Source organism: Podarcis bocagei (assembly GCF_964188305.1).
Source record: "Podarcis bocagei genome assembly, chromosome: 10".
NCBI classification, from domain to species: domain Eukaryota; kingdom Metazoa; phylum Chordata; class Lepidosauria; order Squamata; family Lacertidae; genus Podarcis; species Podarcis bocagei.
Genome location: NC_138135.1, coordinates 35106254 through 35125093, shown reverse-complemented (window position 1 = coordinate 35125093; position 18840 = coordinate 35106254). Strand labels below are relative to the sequence as shown.

The window sequence follows — 18840 nt, the reverse complement described above, 5'->3', positions numbered from 1 at the left end:
ATCAGTTGCCTGCCTGACAGCCTAGAAGAAAAGGCAGTGATTAGCTCTGCATAGCATCATAAGCATAACATACTTTCAGTGTTCTGGAAAAAGCCGAGAGAGAGGGGAGAGCTGTCTTTCTGAGCTCAGCAGAAGCAATCAGAACACTCTGAGGAACACAGACTCAGATAGTCTAATGATGGTTTTTCTTTGCCCTCCCAGTCCATGCCAGATATACACTGGGATGAAGTTCCAGGGCTGATCCTTCTATCCTTTTGGCTGAGAAATCCACAGGAAGCCTGGAACAGACTTACATGTGACTATTGTGTGTGTGAGAGAGAGGGAGAGAGTGCATCTGCCTGGCTTCCTTGCTTTTTTCAACTGTGTTACTCTGTTTCTTTCCCCCTCTGCCATGTTGTTACCACTATCTCCCCCACCTCTTCAGGCTGTGAGGGTATTGCAAATACCTGTCCAAGCCTAGGACAAGGCCTCTACTATAATGCTGCTTCATTTGTCATAATGAAGCCAGTAAGCCAGTCGCTCTTTAAAGCTAGAACGAGGGTGTATGTATGTATATGCATACGCAGTTACTATAACAGTCCAGCTCTGCTCAGCTCTGCCCCCATGGCAGTGGGAATGCACCTCTCTCCTGGAGACCATTGTTATTCCCCACAGACAACCAGCTTGAGTGCTGAGTTGCAAGGCTCATCCACATAGAATGAGTTTTTCATCTCAAGATAGTTTTTTTTACCAGTATCCTCATATTGAAATCACTCCTACCATAATATTGTTATATTTTCATATCTTGGTTTGTTTTTAGTTCTTGTGGATGTGGGTGTTTAGATAATGCTAGCCTGTTGTCCACATTTTGTAGACAGTGAAACCAAGATGCTAACACTCAATGAGTTCTTCCAAAAGACACACAAAAAATGGTAATCTAAATCTAAAAATAGGGCAGAGGTTTTCTTCATAGAATTTTAAAAAGCAATTTACACCACAGGGAGCTTGTTGAAAATTAGCATTGAACAGTCATTCTCTGATTACTATTTCATTGTGTCTTGTCATGTTTGAATAGGGGCATGAACATTTATTTAGCTGTAAGTGCATTCAATAGACAATCCTATATGAACGAATTTAGCTTTTTGAATTGAGATTTTCCTTAATAGGTGGTTCAGTTAGGATGGCTTTCACAGGGATTGTTCACAGAATAATGGAGATATCTTCAGTGTACTGGAACTATGCCATCATTAGTATCTTTATCATTACAGAATGGGAATGCACACTTTATAAAATATTGATGAGTTAGGTGGTTTGCTGAAGTCCCTGTCTCTTATTGGTATTTATTGGTCTTTCTTTCTCCCTTACCTATTCACGAATATTTTGTGAGTTTGAACAAGTTCTGCCCACCTTATTTTGCTTACATGCAAGACGGTACATGTATAAGTTGGAATTGTGACCTTGTTTCATCCATGCCACTTCTTTCTCACCATTTATAAATTATTTGCGCACATCATTGTTTGTTTTTTCCTTTGTTTTTAAGCATTGCTTGAAATCCTTGTGTTTGCTTCTAGCCAGGTGACTGTGAATGGGCTTTGTTGATACTTTATGAAGTGAATGTTTTAACAGAGCAGATTTTATTCATTTATAAGATTTGTTATTACTGCAGGCAATCCAGGGCAAGGCACAAAACAATACTATAATATCAACCCCTTTGAACTATCAGGAGAGCTGCCTGTAGAACTGCCTAATACCTGAAGGGTAGTGCACAAAATGCTGTGTCATTTAGAATGGTTTGGCTATGTGCCTTCTTCCTGGTGCAGTGAAGGCCCCTGAAAGCAATACATAAAGGCTATCCTGGTCACACAGAGATGGAATGTCTCCACCTGTTTCTTTCTGGGCTGGTTGCTCCAGTAGTTCTGCAACATTTCTAAGGCAAGAAGATGAACTGTGAATGAATCTAGTGATCTGCATTGTCTCCAGGAATTAGAAGAGAGCAGAGCACAAAGGAGCAGTATTGTGTGTCTTGTTGCCTGTCTCTGAGTTTCTGGTTTAGTGCTCTGGCTTGTTTCCAGGTAAGGGCAGGCCTCCAATATACGAAAGCCTGAGGCAGGAGTCTCCCAGCTCTTTCTAAAGAAACCTATAATGGATTATGAATGCCAATCATTTGCTTTTAATATTTTTGGGAATATCTCTTTTCAGTTAATTGTCTCATGTTCATTTACACTTTACCTAGGTCTTTTTTTATATCAGAAAAATATGCCTACTTTGTAAATAAGTTGGGGGAGGTGGCTCCTTTTGAGTTATAGGTGTCCTAGATCTGTGACTGGCAGTAGAGAATGGGTTAAAAGGTAAAGGACCCCTGACAGTTAAGTCCAGTCACGAACGACTTTGGGGTTGCGACGCTCATCTCGCTTTACTGGCCGAGGGAGCTGACGTTTGTCCGCAGACAGTTTATCCGGGTCGTGTGGCCAGCATGACTAAGCTGCTTCTGGCAAAACCAGAGCAGCGCACAGAAATGCCATTTACCTTCCCGCCGGAGCGGTATCTATTTATCTACTTGCACTTTGATGTGCTTTTGAACTGCTAGGTTGGCAGGAGCAGGGACCGAGCAATGGGAGCTCACCCCATCATGGGGATTCGAACCGCTGACCTTCCGATTGGCAAGCCCTAGGCTCAGTGGTTTAGACCACAGTGCCACCCACGTACATTGGTTATTTTCTCCTGTTGATTCATCAAAATAGTGAAATTAGTTTTGATGTGCTTTCATAAGCAGTGGAGGGTAGTTCCACTGTCAGTTAACTTGTAACAGGGCAGTATATGCAAGAACAGCTATGTCATAAAATTGAAAATAAAACGGCTGGTATATTTGGGGAGGATGGTTAGAAGGGCGGGTGCTGTTACTTTTTGAATGCATGTGAAGGTTGGGATGGGGATTCTTACATGCTTTAGCAATATAGATTCAAAGGTTAAATTCATCTAGAACAGAAGGGTCTGAGTTTGTGTATTTGGCATTACTAAGTCTAGAGTTTATTTGTCTGCAGGCTAGGGGAAATTAAGGGGTTACCATACCTTCAGTGCCACAGCACTTGTGGCCTGTTACACCCAGAAGCATTTGTCTGACTGCAAAGCTTATCAGTGATTATACAGCATTGAGAATATGCTTGTCGGTAATACTTGCTAGACCAAACCTCCAGGCTCTGCATGCCTTCATCTGCACTAAAGGTTGTGCCCTTCTGGAACTCATTCCCGGTCCTGCTTCCTTCTGGAAGAAGAGTAGGTTCAAGAGCCAAAGGAACAATAAATGCTGCTGGACTCAGTACTGGAGAATTGTGTTTGCTTCTCTTCCTGTCCACATGATAGCAGAGGCAGATTTTGCAGTGGCAGGCTATGTGTTCTCATGGATCAGCCAGATGTGTTCTCGTTAGTTCCCAATTTTTCAGATTTCCCAGCTCTTTCAAGGAAAGCGCGAATATGTATCTGTCATGAAAATTTGTAACACACAGGATTTTCTCCCAATTCTATTCGCCTTGTTCCAGCCATTCATTTCTGCCTCTCCAAGGATCAGTAAACAGTAATAATGCTTTTTACAGCCACAAGACTTCATGCCATTAAAAAGAAAAAAGACCCCACCCCAAATATCAAGATTGGACAACAGAACCAAAGTGGATGGCTAAGGGCAAGCAGAGAGTTAAAAACTAAGGCAAAGTTTTACGACTGGGGGAAAAAAAGATTCCTTTAAAGGAATTAAAATGCATTTAATGTTGAAGAAATGTATTTATTTATTAAATTTCTACACTGCTTTATATTTTTAAGAAAAATCTCAAAGCCGTTTACAGCATATTAAATCAGTAAAACAAAAATAAAACAATCTGAAGAAAATCAAATATAGAGTTTACAGCCAAAGCAACATAACAGAAAACTAAAATATTATCTTAAAGGTTTCAAAATAAAACATTACAAAGGAGGTCAACTACAGAATACATATTTAACATGGTAGGGCTGGGTGAGTCTGGGCCCCACCTCCTAGGCCAGGTGGAATGGGCCTTGCAGGGAGCGGTCTTCATGCTTCACAGTTAAGTTTTTAAGTTAGTTTTAAAAATCAACCTAAAAGTCCTCTTTCTTTGCTTAAGCTGTTCAAATGCAAGATGCATGTATACCTCCTGTAGAAGTAAAAGTCAGTGGTCCAAAATAGTTTACAGTATCTGAAAGATAGATGGTTGGTAGCCAGTGTGCTCAGGAATAAGACCACAATTAAGAAGCAAGGAGATATAAGGGAATATGATTCAACCTGAAAATTCAGTTGAATTTCCCAGGTCCCACTCATAATAGAGAAAAGTGGTCTGATAGATAGAAAGGCTAACCAGCCCCCCCCCCTTTTTGGGAATAGGGCTCATTCATATCTGATATATCCATACAACAACAAGCATGGAAGAGTCAATTTGAAAAGACAGTATCACTCTTAAGATCCCCACTGCTCATGCAAAGGACTCATACTTTAGCTAAGCCCGTTTTAAGTGTTGGTTGGTTTAGGCTGCAACCCTGTGTACAGTTACTTGGATGTATCACTGAATCTTATGGGGCTTACTTAAGCACAAACATTCATAGGAAGGGCTCCTAATTTAAGATGCAGGAAAGATATAATAATAGTTCACATTCTGTGGACAATCTGAAAGGAACTTCACCTAAAGCATTTGCAGAATGTTTAAGGCTGAGTATAACACTCTTAACTAGCAGAATGGAGGGAGTCTGAAACTTCTTGTCATAGAGTGACTAATAATGGTCTACAAAGAAAATTAAATACATACACATGCCATTGCACAAGCTGCTTAAAGTGACATTTGTGCCTCCAGTAAAATAGAACCGATAAATTTCAGCTGATCTTACCTCTAAATCCAGACAATACTGGCTACTGTAGTTAAAGCATCTCCTTAGTGTGTACTCATGGTTGCCAATCTATCATTAGATAGTAATTCTGAGTTGGTTTTTTAATGGTTGCTATCTGGTGGTTGTGCAGGGCCATACAAAGTATGGTGAGATGAAGCCCCTTTCATTGGCTGCCCTGTTATCAGGCTATAGCAGAGATTCACCCTCTGATTAAATTAGCCACACATTGTATCTTCCAAAAGCCATATATCCCAGCACTAAATGTAATGAATTCTGACATGGACACTTAAACAGAAAGGAATGGGCTATAATTTTTCATTTCATATAATCGCTGAAGAATTGCTTGCTTTTCACGACCTTAAAAGGGTTTAAGGAAAAAAGAATTATAAATGCTACACTTTCATAAACAGTTCTACCAAGTTTTAAAGTTCTTGGAGTATTGCTGCTACAACATTTCCTTGGGCTATGGACTTAAATTTTGCCAACAGGTTAATAAAAAATGTTTAGCACGTGCACATTTTTCTAATGGCAGTGCTTTTCTCCTGTTACAGGTTAAGCTGTTGAGATAAGAAAGCGGTGGACATTCATGATTGGATGGATTCTTTCCCACTGTGCAGTCATGCCCCTCTCTTGATGTGCCTGCCAATGCCAGCACTTCCTTCATCAACTCTTTCATCACACTTGACCGACAACATCACAGAATATGATCAAGGAGTCTGAACCAGCTGTTTTCATGGACACAATCTCCATAGTGACTATGGGATGGGGAGGGAAAAGAAAAGAAAGTGGGGGAATTAAAGAGGGAGGGATAAAATATATATATAGATTATATATATAAAGATCTATTTTTAGTCTTGATAGACTTGTTTTAAATGAAAGGTGCGCTATCCCTTTTTATGCATTAAATTGAATTTTTAGGACCCATATATGTTCCAAGTTGCTTATGAACAAGTATAAGTAAAATTCAAACAAGGCCTTTGCAAATGGAACTCAGCTTGTTTCAAAAGGAGTTATGAGCTTGCTTAATCAAACTTGTCTCTTTACTCCAACTTCCACAACAGATAACCCAGGTTTTAAAGAATATGAATTCCCCCCCCCCCCCCGTATGTTGGTGAAATTGTCCGTAGGGGTGGGAGGTGGGAATGAATGGTTGCAGGGAATGGGATGTTTGTATTTGTGTATGTGTGAAAAGGGGATTTTTTTTCTTTTTAAGAAACACTATTTATTTTTATTAAGAAAGGAAGCACCAGAAGACTCCTATGTCATGTGACTTGTGAAATAAGAGTGGCTTCTATTAGCTTCATATACAGATATTCTGACCTTATTATACGTTACTCTGTACCAAAAGGTGGGGGATTTGTGCCATTCTTGGCATTGACAAATACTCCCAAGTCATTCCAAGGAGCTGCTGCCTTTTGGGGGCTAGTCTGGAGGAGGATGTGGGCTTGCCTGCTAGAAAGGGGCATTCAACAGGAAGTCTGAATGTTGACATAATCAGTGTGTGTTAAGCTGACCAGGAAAATCCAATTAACCCTTCTCTTCTCTGTCTTTTGTTTCCCAAAGGAAGGAAGGGAGAATGTCTATTTAGCAGCCTACACCACATGGTTACTTTTAGTTTGTTTGTACATTGTGTAATTTTTAAACATTTGAGTTTTTTAAAAAACAAAACTTTTTCTCTTGTTAAGGCCTTAAGAAGGGGTTAGTGCATCTTTCAGTGGTCACTCTGCCATGGGAATAAAATAGCTGTTTCACAAACAGTTTTATATAAAAAACTAAAACAAAACAAAAAAACCCCACAAAAAAACCTAATAAACTTCATTTTAACCTTGTTTCTTCTGTGGAATGTAATGTATTTTGCTCTTCCTGTCAGTTGCATTTTTTTCTGTGATTGCTGTTTGGGTCATTTGCACACCAACTTAGCTCTCTTAGATTTAAGATAAGTATGTCTCCCTAGCCACCTTGAATGGTCCAGAGAAACTATTCACACTCATATACAGCAAGCTTTCTGAGGGTGTTTTATCTAGCAGAAGCCACTACCAACATTGTTCCTGTATTTTTACAACATTCACAGCCCTGAAATTACTCATTTCATCAGGCTTTGGATAGTCCATTGGGGTTGATATTAAAGGTACATGAGCTCACAAATGCCATCTGATTCCTCTGAGACATGCTGTTTAACTTAGAGGACATCCTGTTGCTGACCACTGGGATATTTGCAATTGTTATAAGTACTCGTGAGCTCTGCACTTAGATTCCACAATGAAAACTTAGCAATTCGGAGTCTACAAGAAAAATCTTCTCTGTATCCTGATTATCACCACTACTGCATCTGCTCCCTTTGCTTCTTCTCACCAATTTCAGCACCTATTTACTACCATAGTATTGTGTTGGGTTGAAATAAGTGACATACGAGTAGCAGGTGTCACCTGGGAGGCATCTCTCGAGCAAGCCTCGAGGAGTCCATTTTATTGAATATTACAACATTGCCACACGTGTGCTTGTTGCTGATTGGTTAACACAAGTACAAAGTAAAGGTGCACTTGTTGCTGATTGGTTAACACAAGTACAAAGTAAAGGTTACATATAGGCATTAATCACCAATAGATTAAAGGCTGGGAAAGGGAGCACAGAACTAGACAGGCATGAAAACCTCCTAATTAAATTATAACTAGTGATTGATATAGCAAAGCTTAAACAATTACATTCCGATAGATGTGGTCAACTATGCATTAAGAACAGGTCAGAGTGTAATGTTTTCATGAACTCAATATGAACTGAACATTCTGGGATGATGAGGGAATGTCTTGGTATTAGAACAGTTTGTGTAGCATCATGTGCAGAAGCAAAGCTTAGAAGCAAAGCTTCCCATCATGCCACAGTCATGTGCAGAAGCAAAGCTTACCTTCAGTATTGGTCCCTGTTCTAGTTATGGCAGTGATGGCCAAACTTGGCCCTCCAGCTGTTTTGGGACTACAACTCCCATCATCCCTAGCTGACAGGACCAGTGGACAGGGATGATGGGAATTGTAGTCCCAAAACAGCTGGAGGGCCAAGTTTGGCCATCACTGAGTTACAGCATCTGTGGCTCCATTTTCAGTGGTGACTTTTGCAAGTGGTATTTTACACTGTTTAGACTCCCAACACTTACTCCTACCATGATGCCCCTTAATCTAAGAAAGTTCACTACCATTCATTCCTGCCTGGGTTATTTCCAGTTCCTGCTCTGGCACTGCAGCTGTGAGGTAGGTAAAGTCAACTCATTCACTATTACATTTGTTTATCCAATATGAGCTGTTAATGTGTTTACCATTCATACACTGGAATTCCCACAATGCTACTGCTGTTCTGCAAACTGGGATTTTCTGATGCTGGGGAATGAAGATAGAATGTCTGAAATGATAGCGTAATAATCCTGAGCCAAGTTCTCAACAGAAAACCTTTGTAGATGATACCAAGCGTAGTGCAGCATAGTTAAATCTGTCATGCCCAAGGTTCAACAAGCCCCTCCTCTTATAAATGATTCTGTATTCAGAGATGGCTCCAGTCTTACACTTAAGCAAGTCTTCAAGGATTCCTAGGATAAACCACTCTATAATTGGCATCCTGCAAACTGGAAAATATCCACAAGATCTAGAAGGATGTGATTGGTGGTAAAGCATATGCACCATGAAAGGAACAGCCTCACTCAGCTCTTGACAAATGGCAGAAAACTCAATATGGCAGAAAAAGGTTACACTTCAGTTGTTCTTGTCCATCCGTCTTCTAATTGCCAGGTGTATTTGCATTGCATTAGTACCTTCCATGAGATAAAGCTTCCTGCATCTTTGATCTGTTACACTTTGCAGGCAGGACTGGCTACGATTCTTTTATCCTCCCAAGAGCAGGCTTCGCATTTCTTCCTTTAGCATTCCAAATCCGCTATGATTGTGCAATCTGAATTTCCTGGTGTGCCACTGAAACCCAACTGCAAAATACAGAGTCTGCAAGCACCTGAAGTGTCTCAAGTGCAAACCTCCACTCTTCTGCCTCTAGAGTTCTGTGGACTTCTGTGTGTAGCCTGGAAGACCATAACAGTCCTGCTAGATGAGACCAAAAGTATTCTGTTCTCAACGAGATGGGAGAAGACTTTGGACAGGTGCTCTCATTGCTTTGCTTCAGGGTTGCGCTTCTGAGCTTGTGCATCTGCCTGCATGCTTCCCCATCACTCTCATTGGTGGGTACTCATCTTGTGGGAGTGCAAGCTAGGTGGTGAAGGGAAGCAATGGCAGGTGCAGGGCAGGCCCAGTACATTTTAGTATCTGATGAAGATCCCAAAATGGCATGGCCCTCCAAGCCAGGGAAGATCTACATCAGGAACGGGGGGGGGGGGGATCAACATCAGGAACTAACAGGAACATCAGGACCATGCCGCCTGAGGCGGTTTCCTCACCTTGCCTCATGGTTGAGCCAGCCCTGGGCAGATGCTTTGGAGGCTGCAAACAGACCACAAGAACGAATAACAATTTGGAAGGAGGAGGAAGAGAAGGCAGGGAGTGCGGAGGAGATGGGTGCACCTGTGTTTGTAAAATGGGCTGGGGTTCCTGTGTGTATGATAGAATAAAACAGAAAGAAGAGGGCAGGAGAGAAAACGGGGGTCCCTGCCTACCACCTGACTTGAAAATGGTCTTTGTCTAACCTTATCCTCAAAGTTGTTGAAAAGCTTGTGTGGGACCTTGACCTTCTCCACAGAACAGTGGAATAAAAATTGAAAAAATAAATGCCGCTGCCTTTATTGCAGCAACGATACTGAGGAGGGTGAATAAGATGGTGGTAGAATAAAAATGAGCAAACAGGTGTCACCTCATGGGACAGATTAGGTTTATACTCGGTTGTAAACTTGATTTGAGAAGTTATGAGAATGCTGAACAGGTGGGGAGTGTAGCAAAATGCTTCGCCAGAAATTTGATTGTGAAAGAGTCCCATCTGCTGCAGATAACTTGGTTACAAAATTAATTGAGGGTGTTCTTCAGAATTTTGGGAGACACAGGCTGCAATCCCATATATATTTACTAGGGGGTAATTTCCATTGAACTCACCAGAAATTTTTGCTGAGTAAACAATCCAGAATGTGAACACAAAAGAAAAACCCAGTATAATCTATTTGGGGCTTACCTTTTGAGGTAATCATGGTTTATGGATTGTTTTGTACAGACGACTGATGCCAACCATACTCTTCTATAATGGGGTTTCCTCCCAGGTAAATGGGATTAGGATTGCAACTTTAGCAAAGGGAGCAAAAGCCAGCTAGAATAATGATCCTCCTCCTCCTCCTCCTCTCAACTTCCCAATGTTTCTCGTGGGCAAACAAGCCTAAAGGAGAGGAGAGCAGCCACAACTCCCACCCCCCCCTTTCAGTTTCTGAAAGACCCTGTGGAGTCCTGGTGGGACTACAGGAGATCATAAACGACATCCTCCTCAAAATGCCTCCATGAGCAAATAATCTTGCAGAAGGGGACGTCTTAACTGGGCATGTCAGCCCTTTGCAGTGGGATCCTTGCCATGCTTACTTAGCACTAACTCCAGCTGAGTTGGGGTGGGGGTGGGGCGCTTACTTCCATGTAAATTAGGTTGAGATTGCAGCTTTAGCAAGAGGAGCAAACACAGGATTAGAGCAGTGATCCACCACCACCCCATTGGCTGACAGCAACAGAACAGAAAGGCTGGCTTGCTATAACCACCTGTTCCCAACTTTGCAAAAGTCTTTTGGATCAAACACCTATTTAACCACCACCACACAGAGAGACTCTGTGCAAGTAGATAAATAGGTACCGAACCAGCGGGGAGGTAAACGGCGTTTCCGTGCACTGCTCTGGTTCGCCAGAAGCGACTTAGTCATGCTGGCCACATGACCCAGAAGCCGTACACTGGCTCCCTCTGTCAATAAAGCGAGATGAGCGCCGCAACCCCAGAGTCGGTCATGACTGGACCTATTGGTCAGGGGTCCCTTTACCTTTACCTTTTTACACAGAGAGAGGTTCTGTCCTCAACTTAGAAGGAAAAAGAGTGGCCAGTTCTGCCATCCAATTGTATTTACTGGGCTGGGTTCAACCTAGAAGAGACAGCAGAGATAGCCCAAACAGCCCCAAAATACAGCAATAGTGTCTAACTTTCATTCCAGGAACACCAGAGATTTAGTTAATGTTTCTTAATGAAAGTTCACATTCTGGGCCTCCTTGCAGGCACGAACCTGTTGCATCAATGGTAATCCTGCCTTGAATGGACTGGGAGGGGCAGCCTTGGCACAGACAGGAGATTCCCCACCCCATCTCATTGTTTTTGCTCCCAGTATTCTTCCTTGGTTTATCCACATCTTCAAATCTTTCTCCACAAGGTATTCCCCCACCCTTCTATCTTTAAATGTGTTCCTATTACCCCATGTTTTGAAAAATCTACATGGGAGATGGGAGAGAGGGGAATAAACCAGGTGAGAACTCAGGACTGAACACTATTCCCTGTAAATTCTGTCAATCCCGAGAGTAACACTAGAGGGCAGACACTGACTATTTGTGTGCGTGTCTTGAAATTTTATTGTTTCTACAAAAAGTGCAAATGTTGCTTATGATTGCTTTGTTATATATTTCGCTCTGATCAGTACTTCATAGGGTTAGATTTATTATGCTTTTATATATGCTGTAAGCTGCCCAGAGTGGCGGGGAAAACCCAGCCAGATGGGCAGGATATAAATAAAATAATAACAATTATTATTATTATTTTGCATATTTTGAGATTTCTTCTCTGACCCACAGGAGGAGAGTGCTTACTAGTCTGAAGCCAGTGATAAACAGGCATTTTGGGAACCAGCCTCCTGTTTGGTTTTATTGCATTCTTCCTGTATCAAAATACAATAAAAAGAGAGAGAGAGAGCAATAATTAAAGATATACAAGACATCAGAAACTTCCTGGATTTCATTTGTTGTTGTTGTTTGCAAATTCTGAAGTTGTTTCATTATTATTATTATTATTATTATTATTATTATTATTATTATTTTCTTCTATATAAATATAGACATAGTAACTTCTTCAGATTAATCAGTTTCACATCTCATGCATGTCTTCTCTGTGCTGCCTAAATGTTTCTCCATATCATCCAGCCTTCAAAAAGAGGAGAAAACTGCAGCTGGGTATTCTTCCACCAGCTCCAATGGATATTATGTTACCTCCTGAAGTCAATATTTGAAAGTCTGTCCTGTGAAAGGGACTAGAAGAGGTCACAGTTTCTGGTCTAACCAATGTAACTCTGAATACTTTATTAACACATATATGGCTAGTACTGTATTATATATTAAATCATTCAGTAGTGCTTGAATGTGCTATTCATCACGGACAATCTTCATTAGGTATCAACAGCAGTCATACGAACTGTACAGCAATCTGTTTTGCAGCACCGCTGGTCAATTTTATGGGGAGGCTGATGCTTCCTTTTCTACTATCTGAACTTTTGAAGCGCTTTGAAAACATGGAAACCTGACTAGATCAGATATTATAGGTGGACAAGCATAAATGAATGTATGGGCAAATCTATAGTTGCTGTCCTTGTGCAGCTGAAATGAGGTAGGAACAGATTTTTTAACTGTCTAGATATGTCCACAGAAAGAATTGTTCATTCTGAACAATTGATCATTATGTTAGTGGTGATCCCCAGGCGAGGGGAATTGTGACTGTCGTTCAGCACCCAGAACTGCAGAGGGAGAAACAAGCTGGATGGAACTGTCTGAACGTTTTAAATCAGTTTTTGTTCATTTTTTAAAAAAGACAAATGCATGTGGGCACTCTCCAAAGTTATTTATGGACACTTTCTAGTTAACATGCAAGGACAAGTATTGTTCACTGACAGCAAGAAGGCAGGCTTGTTGCCTGCAGGCGGGGCTATTGTCCGATGCAACTCCCACAAGATTTTCATTTGTTGCTGTGATAGATTAGTTGTTGCGAAACTTGAGCAGCGAGCTTTTTTTCTTGGAAGAGAGCACAACTATGTGGATAGGGAGGAGCAGCAGCTAGAACAACACGTACAAGTTGAAAAATAAACAGAAAGGGGCTGACAGAGGAGAGAGGAAGGCGAAGGAAAGCAGAAGGGGATTTATCCAGAGAAGAACAAAATCATGGATCGCTTGCTGTCATTGCGCTCCCTCTTCACAGCTGTATGGAACAACCCCATGCTGTTGGGGATTTTTCTCGTTATTTTCATCTTGGCCTTTGATTACATGAAGCGTCGGAAACGCTGGAGCCGCTACCCTCCAGGGCCAGTCTCCCTGCCCTTCATTGGCACCATATTGCAGATTGACTTCCACAACCCTCATGTTTCTTTTACCCAGGTAAGTGCCTCCTGGGGGCTGGGAAACAGAAATGAAGCAAGCCTATACACACCCAAGCACTTTTCTTATAGAAACTCCATAGTGTTAATAAAGGGCATGTCTGGCCAGTATTACCCACACCCTCAGGTTTCATTTGCTGTGCCAAACTTGGAAGGTGTCAAAGCAAAGTTGCAGGCACTGTTTTTATTAGGGTGCTGCAATGCTACTTGGGCCTTGTGGAGATCATGCACCGCCCTGGCCTCTGTCTGCAGTAGGGTTGGGCAGGAAGAGCAGAGGTCCGTGGGGAAATGCAGGCAGTGCGGTGCGTGGACTGCAGGGGGAAGAAATAACATTGTTTCCCATCTGCACCCCTTTCGAACTACTATCTGGAACCACACCCTAGCAGTATGAGAAAGGAAGGTGCACAAACATGCTTCAGTTAGGCTTGGAAACACATTTTGCTTTCCATAACTGCTCTAGAGCCCATAAAATGTGGCACACCAAAGAACTCCTGATTGAGATTTTGTTTTCTTTTTAGTAGAGGTGACCTCATTTGTGCACGATCGGCACACACATGACCGCTGATGCTTGCACCATTTTTTGGCACTGCATGGGGGCTGTGTGGGGTGGGTTTACTCATCCTAGTGGATCTAGCTTATGATTGAACCCTAAGTAAGTTGGGACTAACTTGTTTTATGGATTTCAGCAGGCTTTAAGCCCTGGTAACTTGGGTTTAATCTGGCCCTGCTACTGCAAGTACGCCTTCCATAACTAGGCATGCAGTAAACTGGCAATTTACGTGAGGGTTATGTTCTTGGAATAAAGCCAAAATCGGGGATCGTCAAAAGCCATTGGGTTCAGTGGTGGGTGGGATAGCCAAAGTCATTTTTCCTGGAACCCCGCCCAATTTCCACCCCTTTTTAATTTTTTTGCAGCATGTGTAAGGCTGAATGCACACAAGTAAAATGTGTGCAAGTTGCAGGTTTACTGTATTCTGTGGAATTTGAGGGCTGAAAGAGGAGCAAGAATAATTTCCATTAATGGTAATTTTTGTGATCCTGCATTTGCAGGGGATAATCTACCCAGAATGCATATTTCAAATCTCATTATTGCCTGGAGCCTTGGTGAACAAAACTAGAATCTTCAGTTAAGCTGCTTGAGGGCAGAAGAGAACATTCAGTGGTTGCAACCTTTCATTCTGGAGACTTATTTAGATTGCAAAATAATGCTTTTAAGATTTGAAAATGCAAATGCCTGCAAGGAAAGATTCTTGTTGGTTTGTTAACTCTTTGGGCTCATCCCCATTTACCTTTTGCCAGTGGTTTTTAAAAAAAAGAAAAAGAAAAAAGGTGCCAGCACTCACCTTGAAGTCGTTCACAGGTTCATGTTTTATGTTTAGTTGGGGCAGTCTTCTCAACCACCCGCTTTCCCCGTAGAGCGCCGCCTACCTGCCTTTGTCTATTATCTGTTCCTTTACTTTCTGTCCTTTGTCTCTGTCTTACCGCAATTTCTTTGAACCTTTAGTGTGTTTTTTAATATTCCTAAGAAACTCCTTGTGAGGTATTTTAACAGGAGTTGTCTGTGCTGTGTTGCGGTCCCCTCTTTACTTCAGACTGAACCCTGTGTTTAAAAAACTTTTATATCTCGTCTTCACTAGTGGGGAGTTGTTAAAGATTCTGAGTTTTTCTACAGTTGCTTCTGGAGAAGAATGTCTTATTTTTAACAGTCTTTCTCTTATAGGAGAGTTCAGCACTGCCTCGTCAGGTTTTGGGGGTGTTTGCATTGGGGTGTGGGTTAGCTTGTTTGCACAGAGGTCCTCCCTGCGTCTTAATTATATACTTTGTTTTCTCGCTTTGGGAGACCCCTTTTCGTGCTGCCGTGGGCTCTGCCCTCAGGACCCCCCCCCCCAAGGTTGGGGTGACTTACACCTCGTCCCCCTTTTCTCTCTCTCCAACGTCGGGTTTGCCTTGAGATATCAGGAGCGCAGATCCCCACCCGACTGTAGGTGTGCTGTTCCGGAAGTCTCATACTCACTTTTTAATATTTTGCTGGAAACCCAGCCAGATGGGTGGGGTATAAATAAATTACTACTACTACTACTACTACTACTACTCTTAGAGCTATAGGAGTTTTCACTTGCATCCCCAGTCTTTTTGCTTGGGACAAGAACAGTGCAACTGACTGGTCCTGCCCCACTCTTTAAAAGGAGAGCGGGATGGGTGGGTCAACTGTTGGGCCAGTAATGCCTCGCCATGTAGCAGGTGAATATATTTCCCATAAACATGGCAAGGAGATTTTGTGCTTGTATTTTTCACAATGCAGAAGGAAACCCAACCGTATAGTAGAGTGTCATCGGCATATTGCTGACAATGTACTCCAAACCTCCAAACTCTTTGCGCTACTTCTACCAAATCTTAACGTGAATCCTAAAATGAATAACTGAATCCTATGATGATAGTAAGATAACAAAAAAGTGTTATGATCCAGGGTAAAAGCTCGACTATGTGGTTCTAATGAGTGAAATTCTTGATGTGAGGTTATTGTGGCTGCCTTGTGTCTTGGTCGCTTGGAGGAATGAGTGAGGCTGTGCTGGGCAGGGGCAAGATGCTTCTGTGCTTCCTGTGGTGATCCATGGAATGGGTCTGTTATTGGCAGCATAATTGAATATAGCTTTATTTGTGATACAGGAATAATTTGCTCTGCTGGGTGTTATGAAACAGTTGCTGGTGTTTATTTTAGCAGAGTACCAAGGTTTAAATTCTGTCCTCTCCAAAATATCAACAGTAGCCTTTTTATTTATTTTTTGGGTAAACACTGTTATCCTTGCTAGGCCTTTTATCTGGCTCCAATAGCAGTTTTCCTTCTCCACATATGTAATTAAGCAATACCGCTGCAAGCAATTCTGCTCCAGGGATTCTGGAACATTGGGCAGAATACATTCTCATGGACTGGGTTTTATCAATTTAGTCCTCAATTATATATGCTACAACTGTTCACCTCTAGATTGGTCTACTGCACTGCACTACACTTTGCATGGGGTTGCCCTTGAAGACATTTTGAAAACGCCAGCTGGTCCAAAATGCAGCATGTAATGTTAAGATCAGCGGAGAGGTCTCTCTTGGTAGTTCTGTCACCCTCAGGAGCAGGGAATGGCAGCCTAGTAGTGGGCTTTTTCTGTGGCAGCCCCACTGAGGTGCATCATCTGCAAAGCTTTGTCCCTATGCTGAAGATGTATCCCTTTATTCTCACCTTTGATAGCTGAAGTATTTTGTTTTATCAGTCCCACCTCTTCCGTCAAATGTGTACTGCTCTGTTTTCACTGGCATGATTTGGCTTGCTTTTGCAATGCTAACTTTTTCTCTATTTTTTTTTTATCATTATTATGCTGTAACTGGCCCTGGGACTTGACAGAGTAGGAATGGTAAGAAATCTTAAAATGTCCCCCATTTCTTGTCTTTATAGCTAAGTAAGAAATATGGGAATATTTATAGCCTGCAGAACTTCTGGACAAATGTGGTGGTGCTGAATGGTTACAAGGCTGTGAAAGAAGCTTTAGTCCATAAATCAGAAGATTTTGCTGATCGCCCCTTCTTTCCTATCTACAAACATCTGGGATACGGAGAAGTCAATCAAGGTATGTCTGGAGCCCCAAGTTCCTGGCGAACATGAAAGGGGTTGGGAGTCCCCAGCCACCGCTTGTCACGCTAGCATTGCAAATGTGACACCAAGTCCCGTTCTTTAATGCAAAGTTGCACTTGGAGGCTGTGGGGTATTCAGCATTTTCCCTAGAGGCCTGTTCAGAATCTACTTATGCCCATTTCAGTGCATAAATCAAGCTTTTGAAAGTCATATCTCATAGGGACAGCCACCATTCCCCTCCTCCTTCAAAAGTTTATCTTCAGTCTGCCCTTTAGTTTTCCAAGGCTTGTAAAATATCTCATAGAGGGCTCTGCCAGGTTAAGATCAAATTCCAATCATCATTCACATTCCAATAGTTCTGGTTCACCTCCCCCCGTCTTTCTTAGACAAGCCTGTCTTGCGAGACGCCATTTTAAAACTGCGTCATAGAATTTTTCCATTCTCCGATATTTACCAATCCTCTCTTCATTCATCATTAATTCATCCCACACTGTTTTTAAATTCCTGCTTGTGATTAATAAAATACGGCGATTCCACTTTCTTTGGGGTGGAGGATTATTAATACTCACATAAGGCAAAGAAAAGTTTTTTCCTCCACCCCCCTTCTTCACTCCAGACATACCAATCTCTTAATGGCGCTTCGTCGCTTGATTTATTTGTCCTCGCCCGCCGCTCCGATCCCAGAGATCCATTAATCAGCAGTCTTATCTCCCGACCTTTGCTTGATGTATGTGCTTTAGCTTCTTCCAATTATATATTTCCAATTGTATTTTCAAGCTAAAGCGAACCAGCACGTGCAGATTGGAGACAGCGTCCGGGAAGAGCCGACTTCACCGAGGGCTGGTGCCAAGTTCATTATCTCTCGAATCCGGGGGTGCATTATGGCCACCACTGGCAAGGCAGTCCCCCCCATCTCCTTGGGGGGTCGGGAAGACTGCATACTTACCATAGCAGCCTCTTAATTACCTCGTGTGGGTCGGAGAGATGTTATTGTCGGCCATCTTCCAATGCGCCACCTGGTGGCCCCCCGTTTTCTTTTAATTATTTACTTGTTTTTATTATGTATTCTGTGAACTGCCCTGAGATATTATGATGAAGGGTGGTATACTATTGTTATACACCATTCGTATATTTTATATTAATAAGCAGTTCAAGCTGAGGCCTTGCTGTTTGGTTAGCTCCAACAGAAGCAATATGGCTTATTAGGCTGAAGATGGACTCCAAATCCAGCTTCCTATTGGTGGTTTTAACTGTACATAAGATGGGGAATAAAAAACAGGGCATAGCAGCTGAAGGCCGCAGAGCCAAGGTTCTCACAGCTGCTAATGAAGAGGCAAGAGAATAGGTCGTAGGAGCTGCTTCGTGGGTGTCAGGGAGCTGGCCGTCCATGTGTCTTCCATTTCTCACGGTGGCCCTGCCATGAAATTTGTTGGTGACCAAGGGTTATCCAGCAAGGTCTTTAAAATATAATGTACAAGCAAAACACTTTTTCCCCCTCTTCACTTTTTCAGGACTGGTGATGGCACAGTACAATCAAGCCTGGAAGGATCAGAGGAGATTTACCCTCTGCATACTGAGAGACTTTGGAATGGGAAAGAAATCTCTGGAGCAGCTGGTGGTTGAGGAAGCTGGACATTTGTGCTCAGTGTTTAGTTCTAAGGAAGGTGTGTTAAAACTAGGAAAACTGGGAAGGGTGAAGGGCCATACCTTTAAAAAGCAAGTGGAAGATGTAGGCAGATGGTTATCTCCATCATAAAAATGGGTGGGGCATTTCCTATACCGTGAATATTTCCTCCCTCACTACTTTCATTGAGTCTTCGGAGCATTTGTATCTTCCTGGGATCAGGATCAGTCCTTCCTCCAGTTCTGGCATACTGACAAAGTCTTGCTTCTTCTGATGACCTAAGTAATATACTTTAAGAAAGGATAATACTGTACATCTGAGTGTAGGACAGTGATGTGTGTTTCTCTTACTTCTATAAGATTTTCTTTCCAGAAAGAAAATTTG

At 42.1% G+C, this 18840-nt stretch overlaps 1 protein-coding gene and 1 long non-coding RNA gene across 15 annotated transcripts in view; both read left to right on the top strand.

Annotated features, from left to right (window-relative positions):
* The window catches only part of TCF20 (transcription factor 20), a 187843-nt gene that overhangs the window by 160500 nt on the left and 8503 nt on the right, over positions 1-18840 (top strand). For 13 of the 14 annotated variants that reach the window (XM_081209470.1, XM_081209469.1, XM_081209463.1 and 10 more), the window contains one exon: positions 5415-6692. Coding sequence is in view for 2 of the 14 variants with exons in the window: in XM_081209463.1 (XP_081065589.1) it covers positions 5415-5432 (18 nt within the window). In the remaining 12 variants the exon portion in view is untranslated. Of the gene's footprint in view, positions 1-5414; positions 6693-16655; positions 16828-18343; positions 18497-18840 lie in introns of those variants that run through there. The other variant, XM_081209464.1, reaches the window with a different exon arrangement.
* On the top strand, positions 2821-5246 carry LOC308595474. Its single transcript, XR_014012055.1, has 2 exons — positions 2821-4195; positions 4404-5246. It is a non-coding gene; the product is annotated as an uncharacterized lncRNA (long non-coding RNA).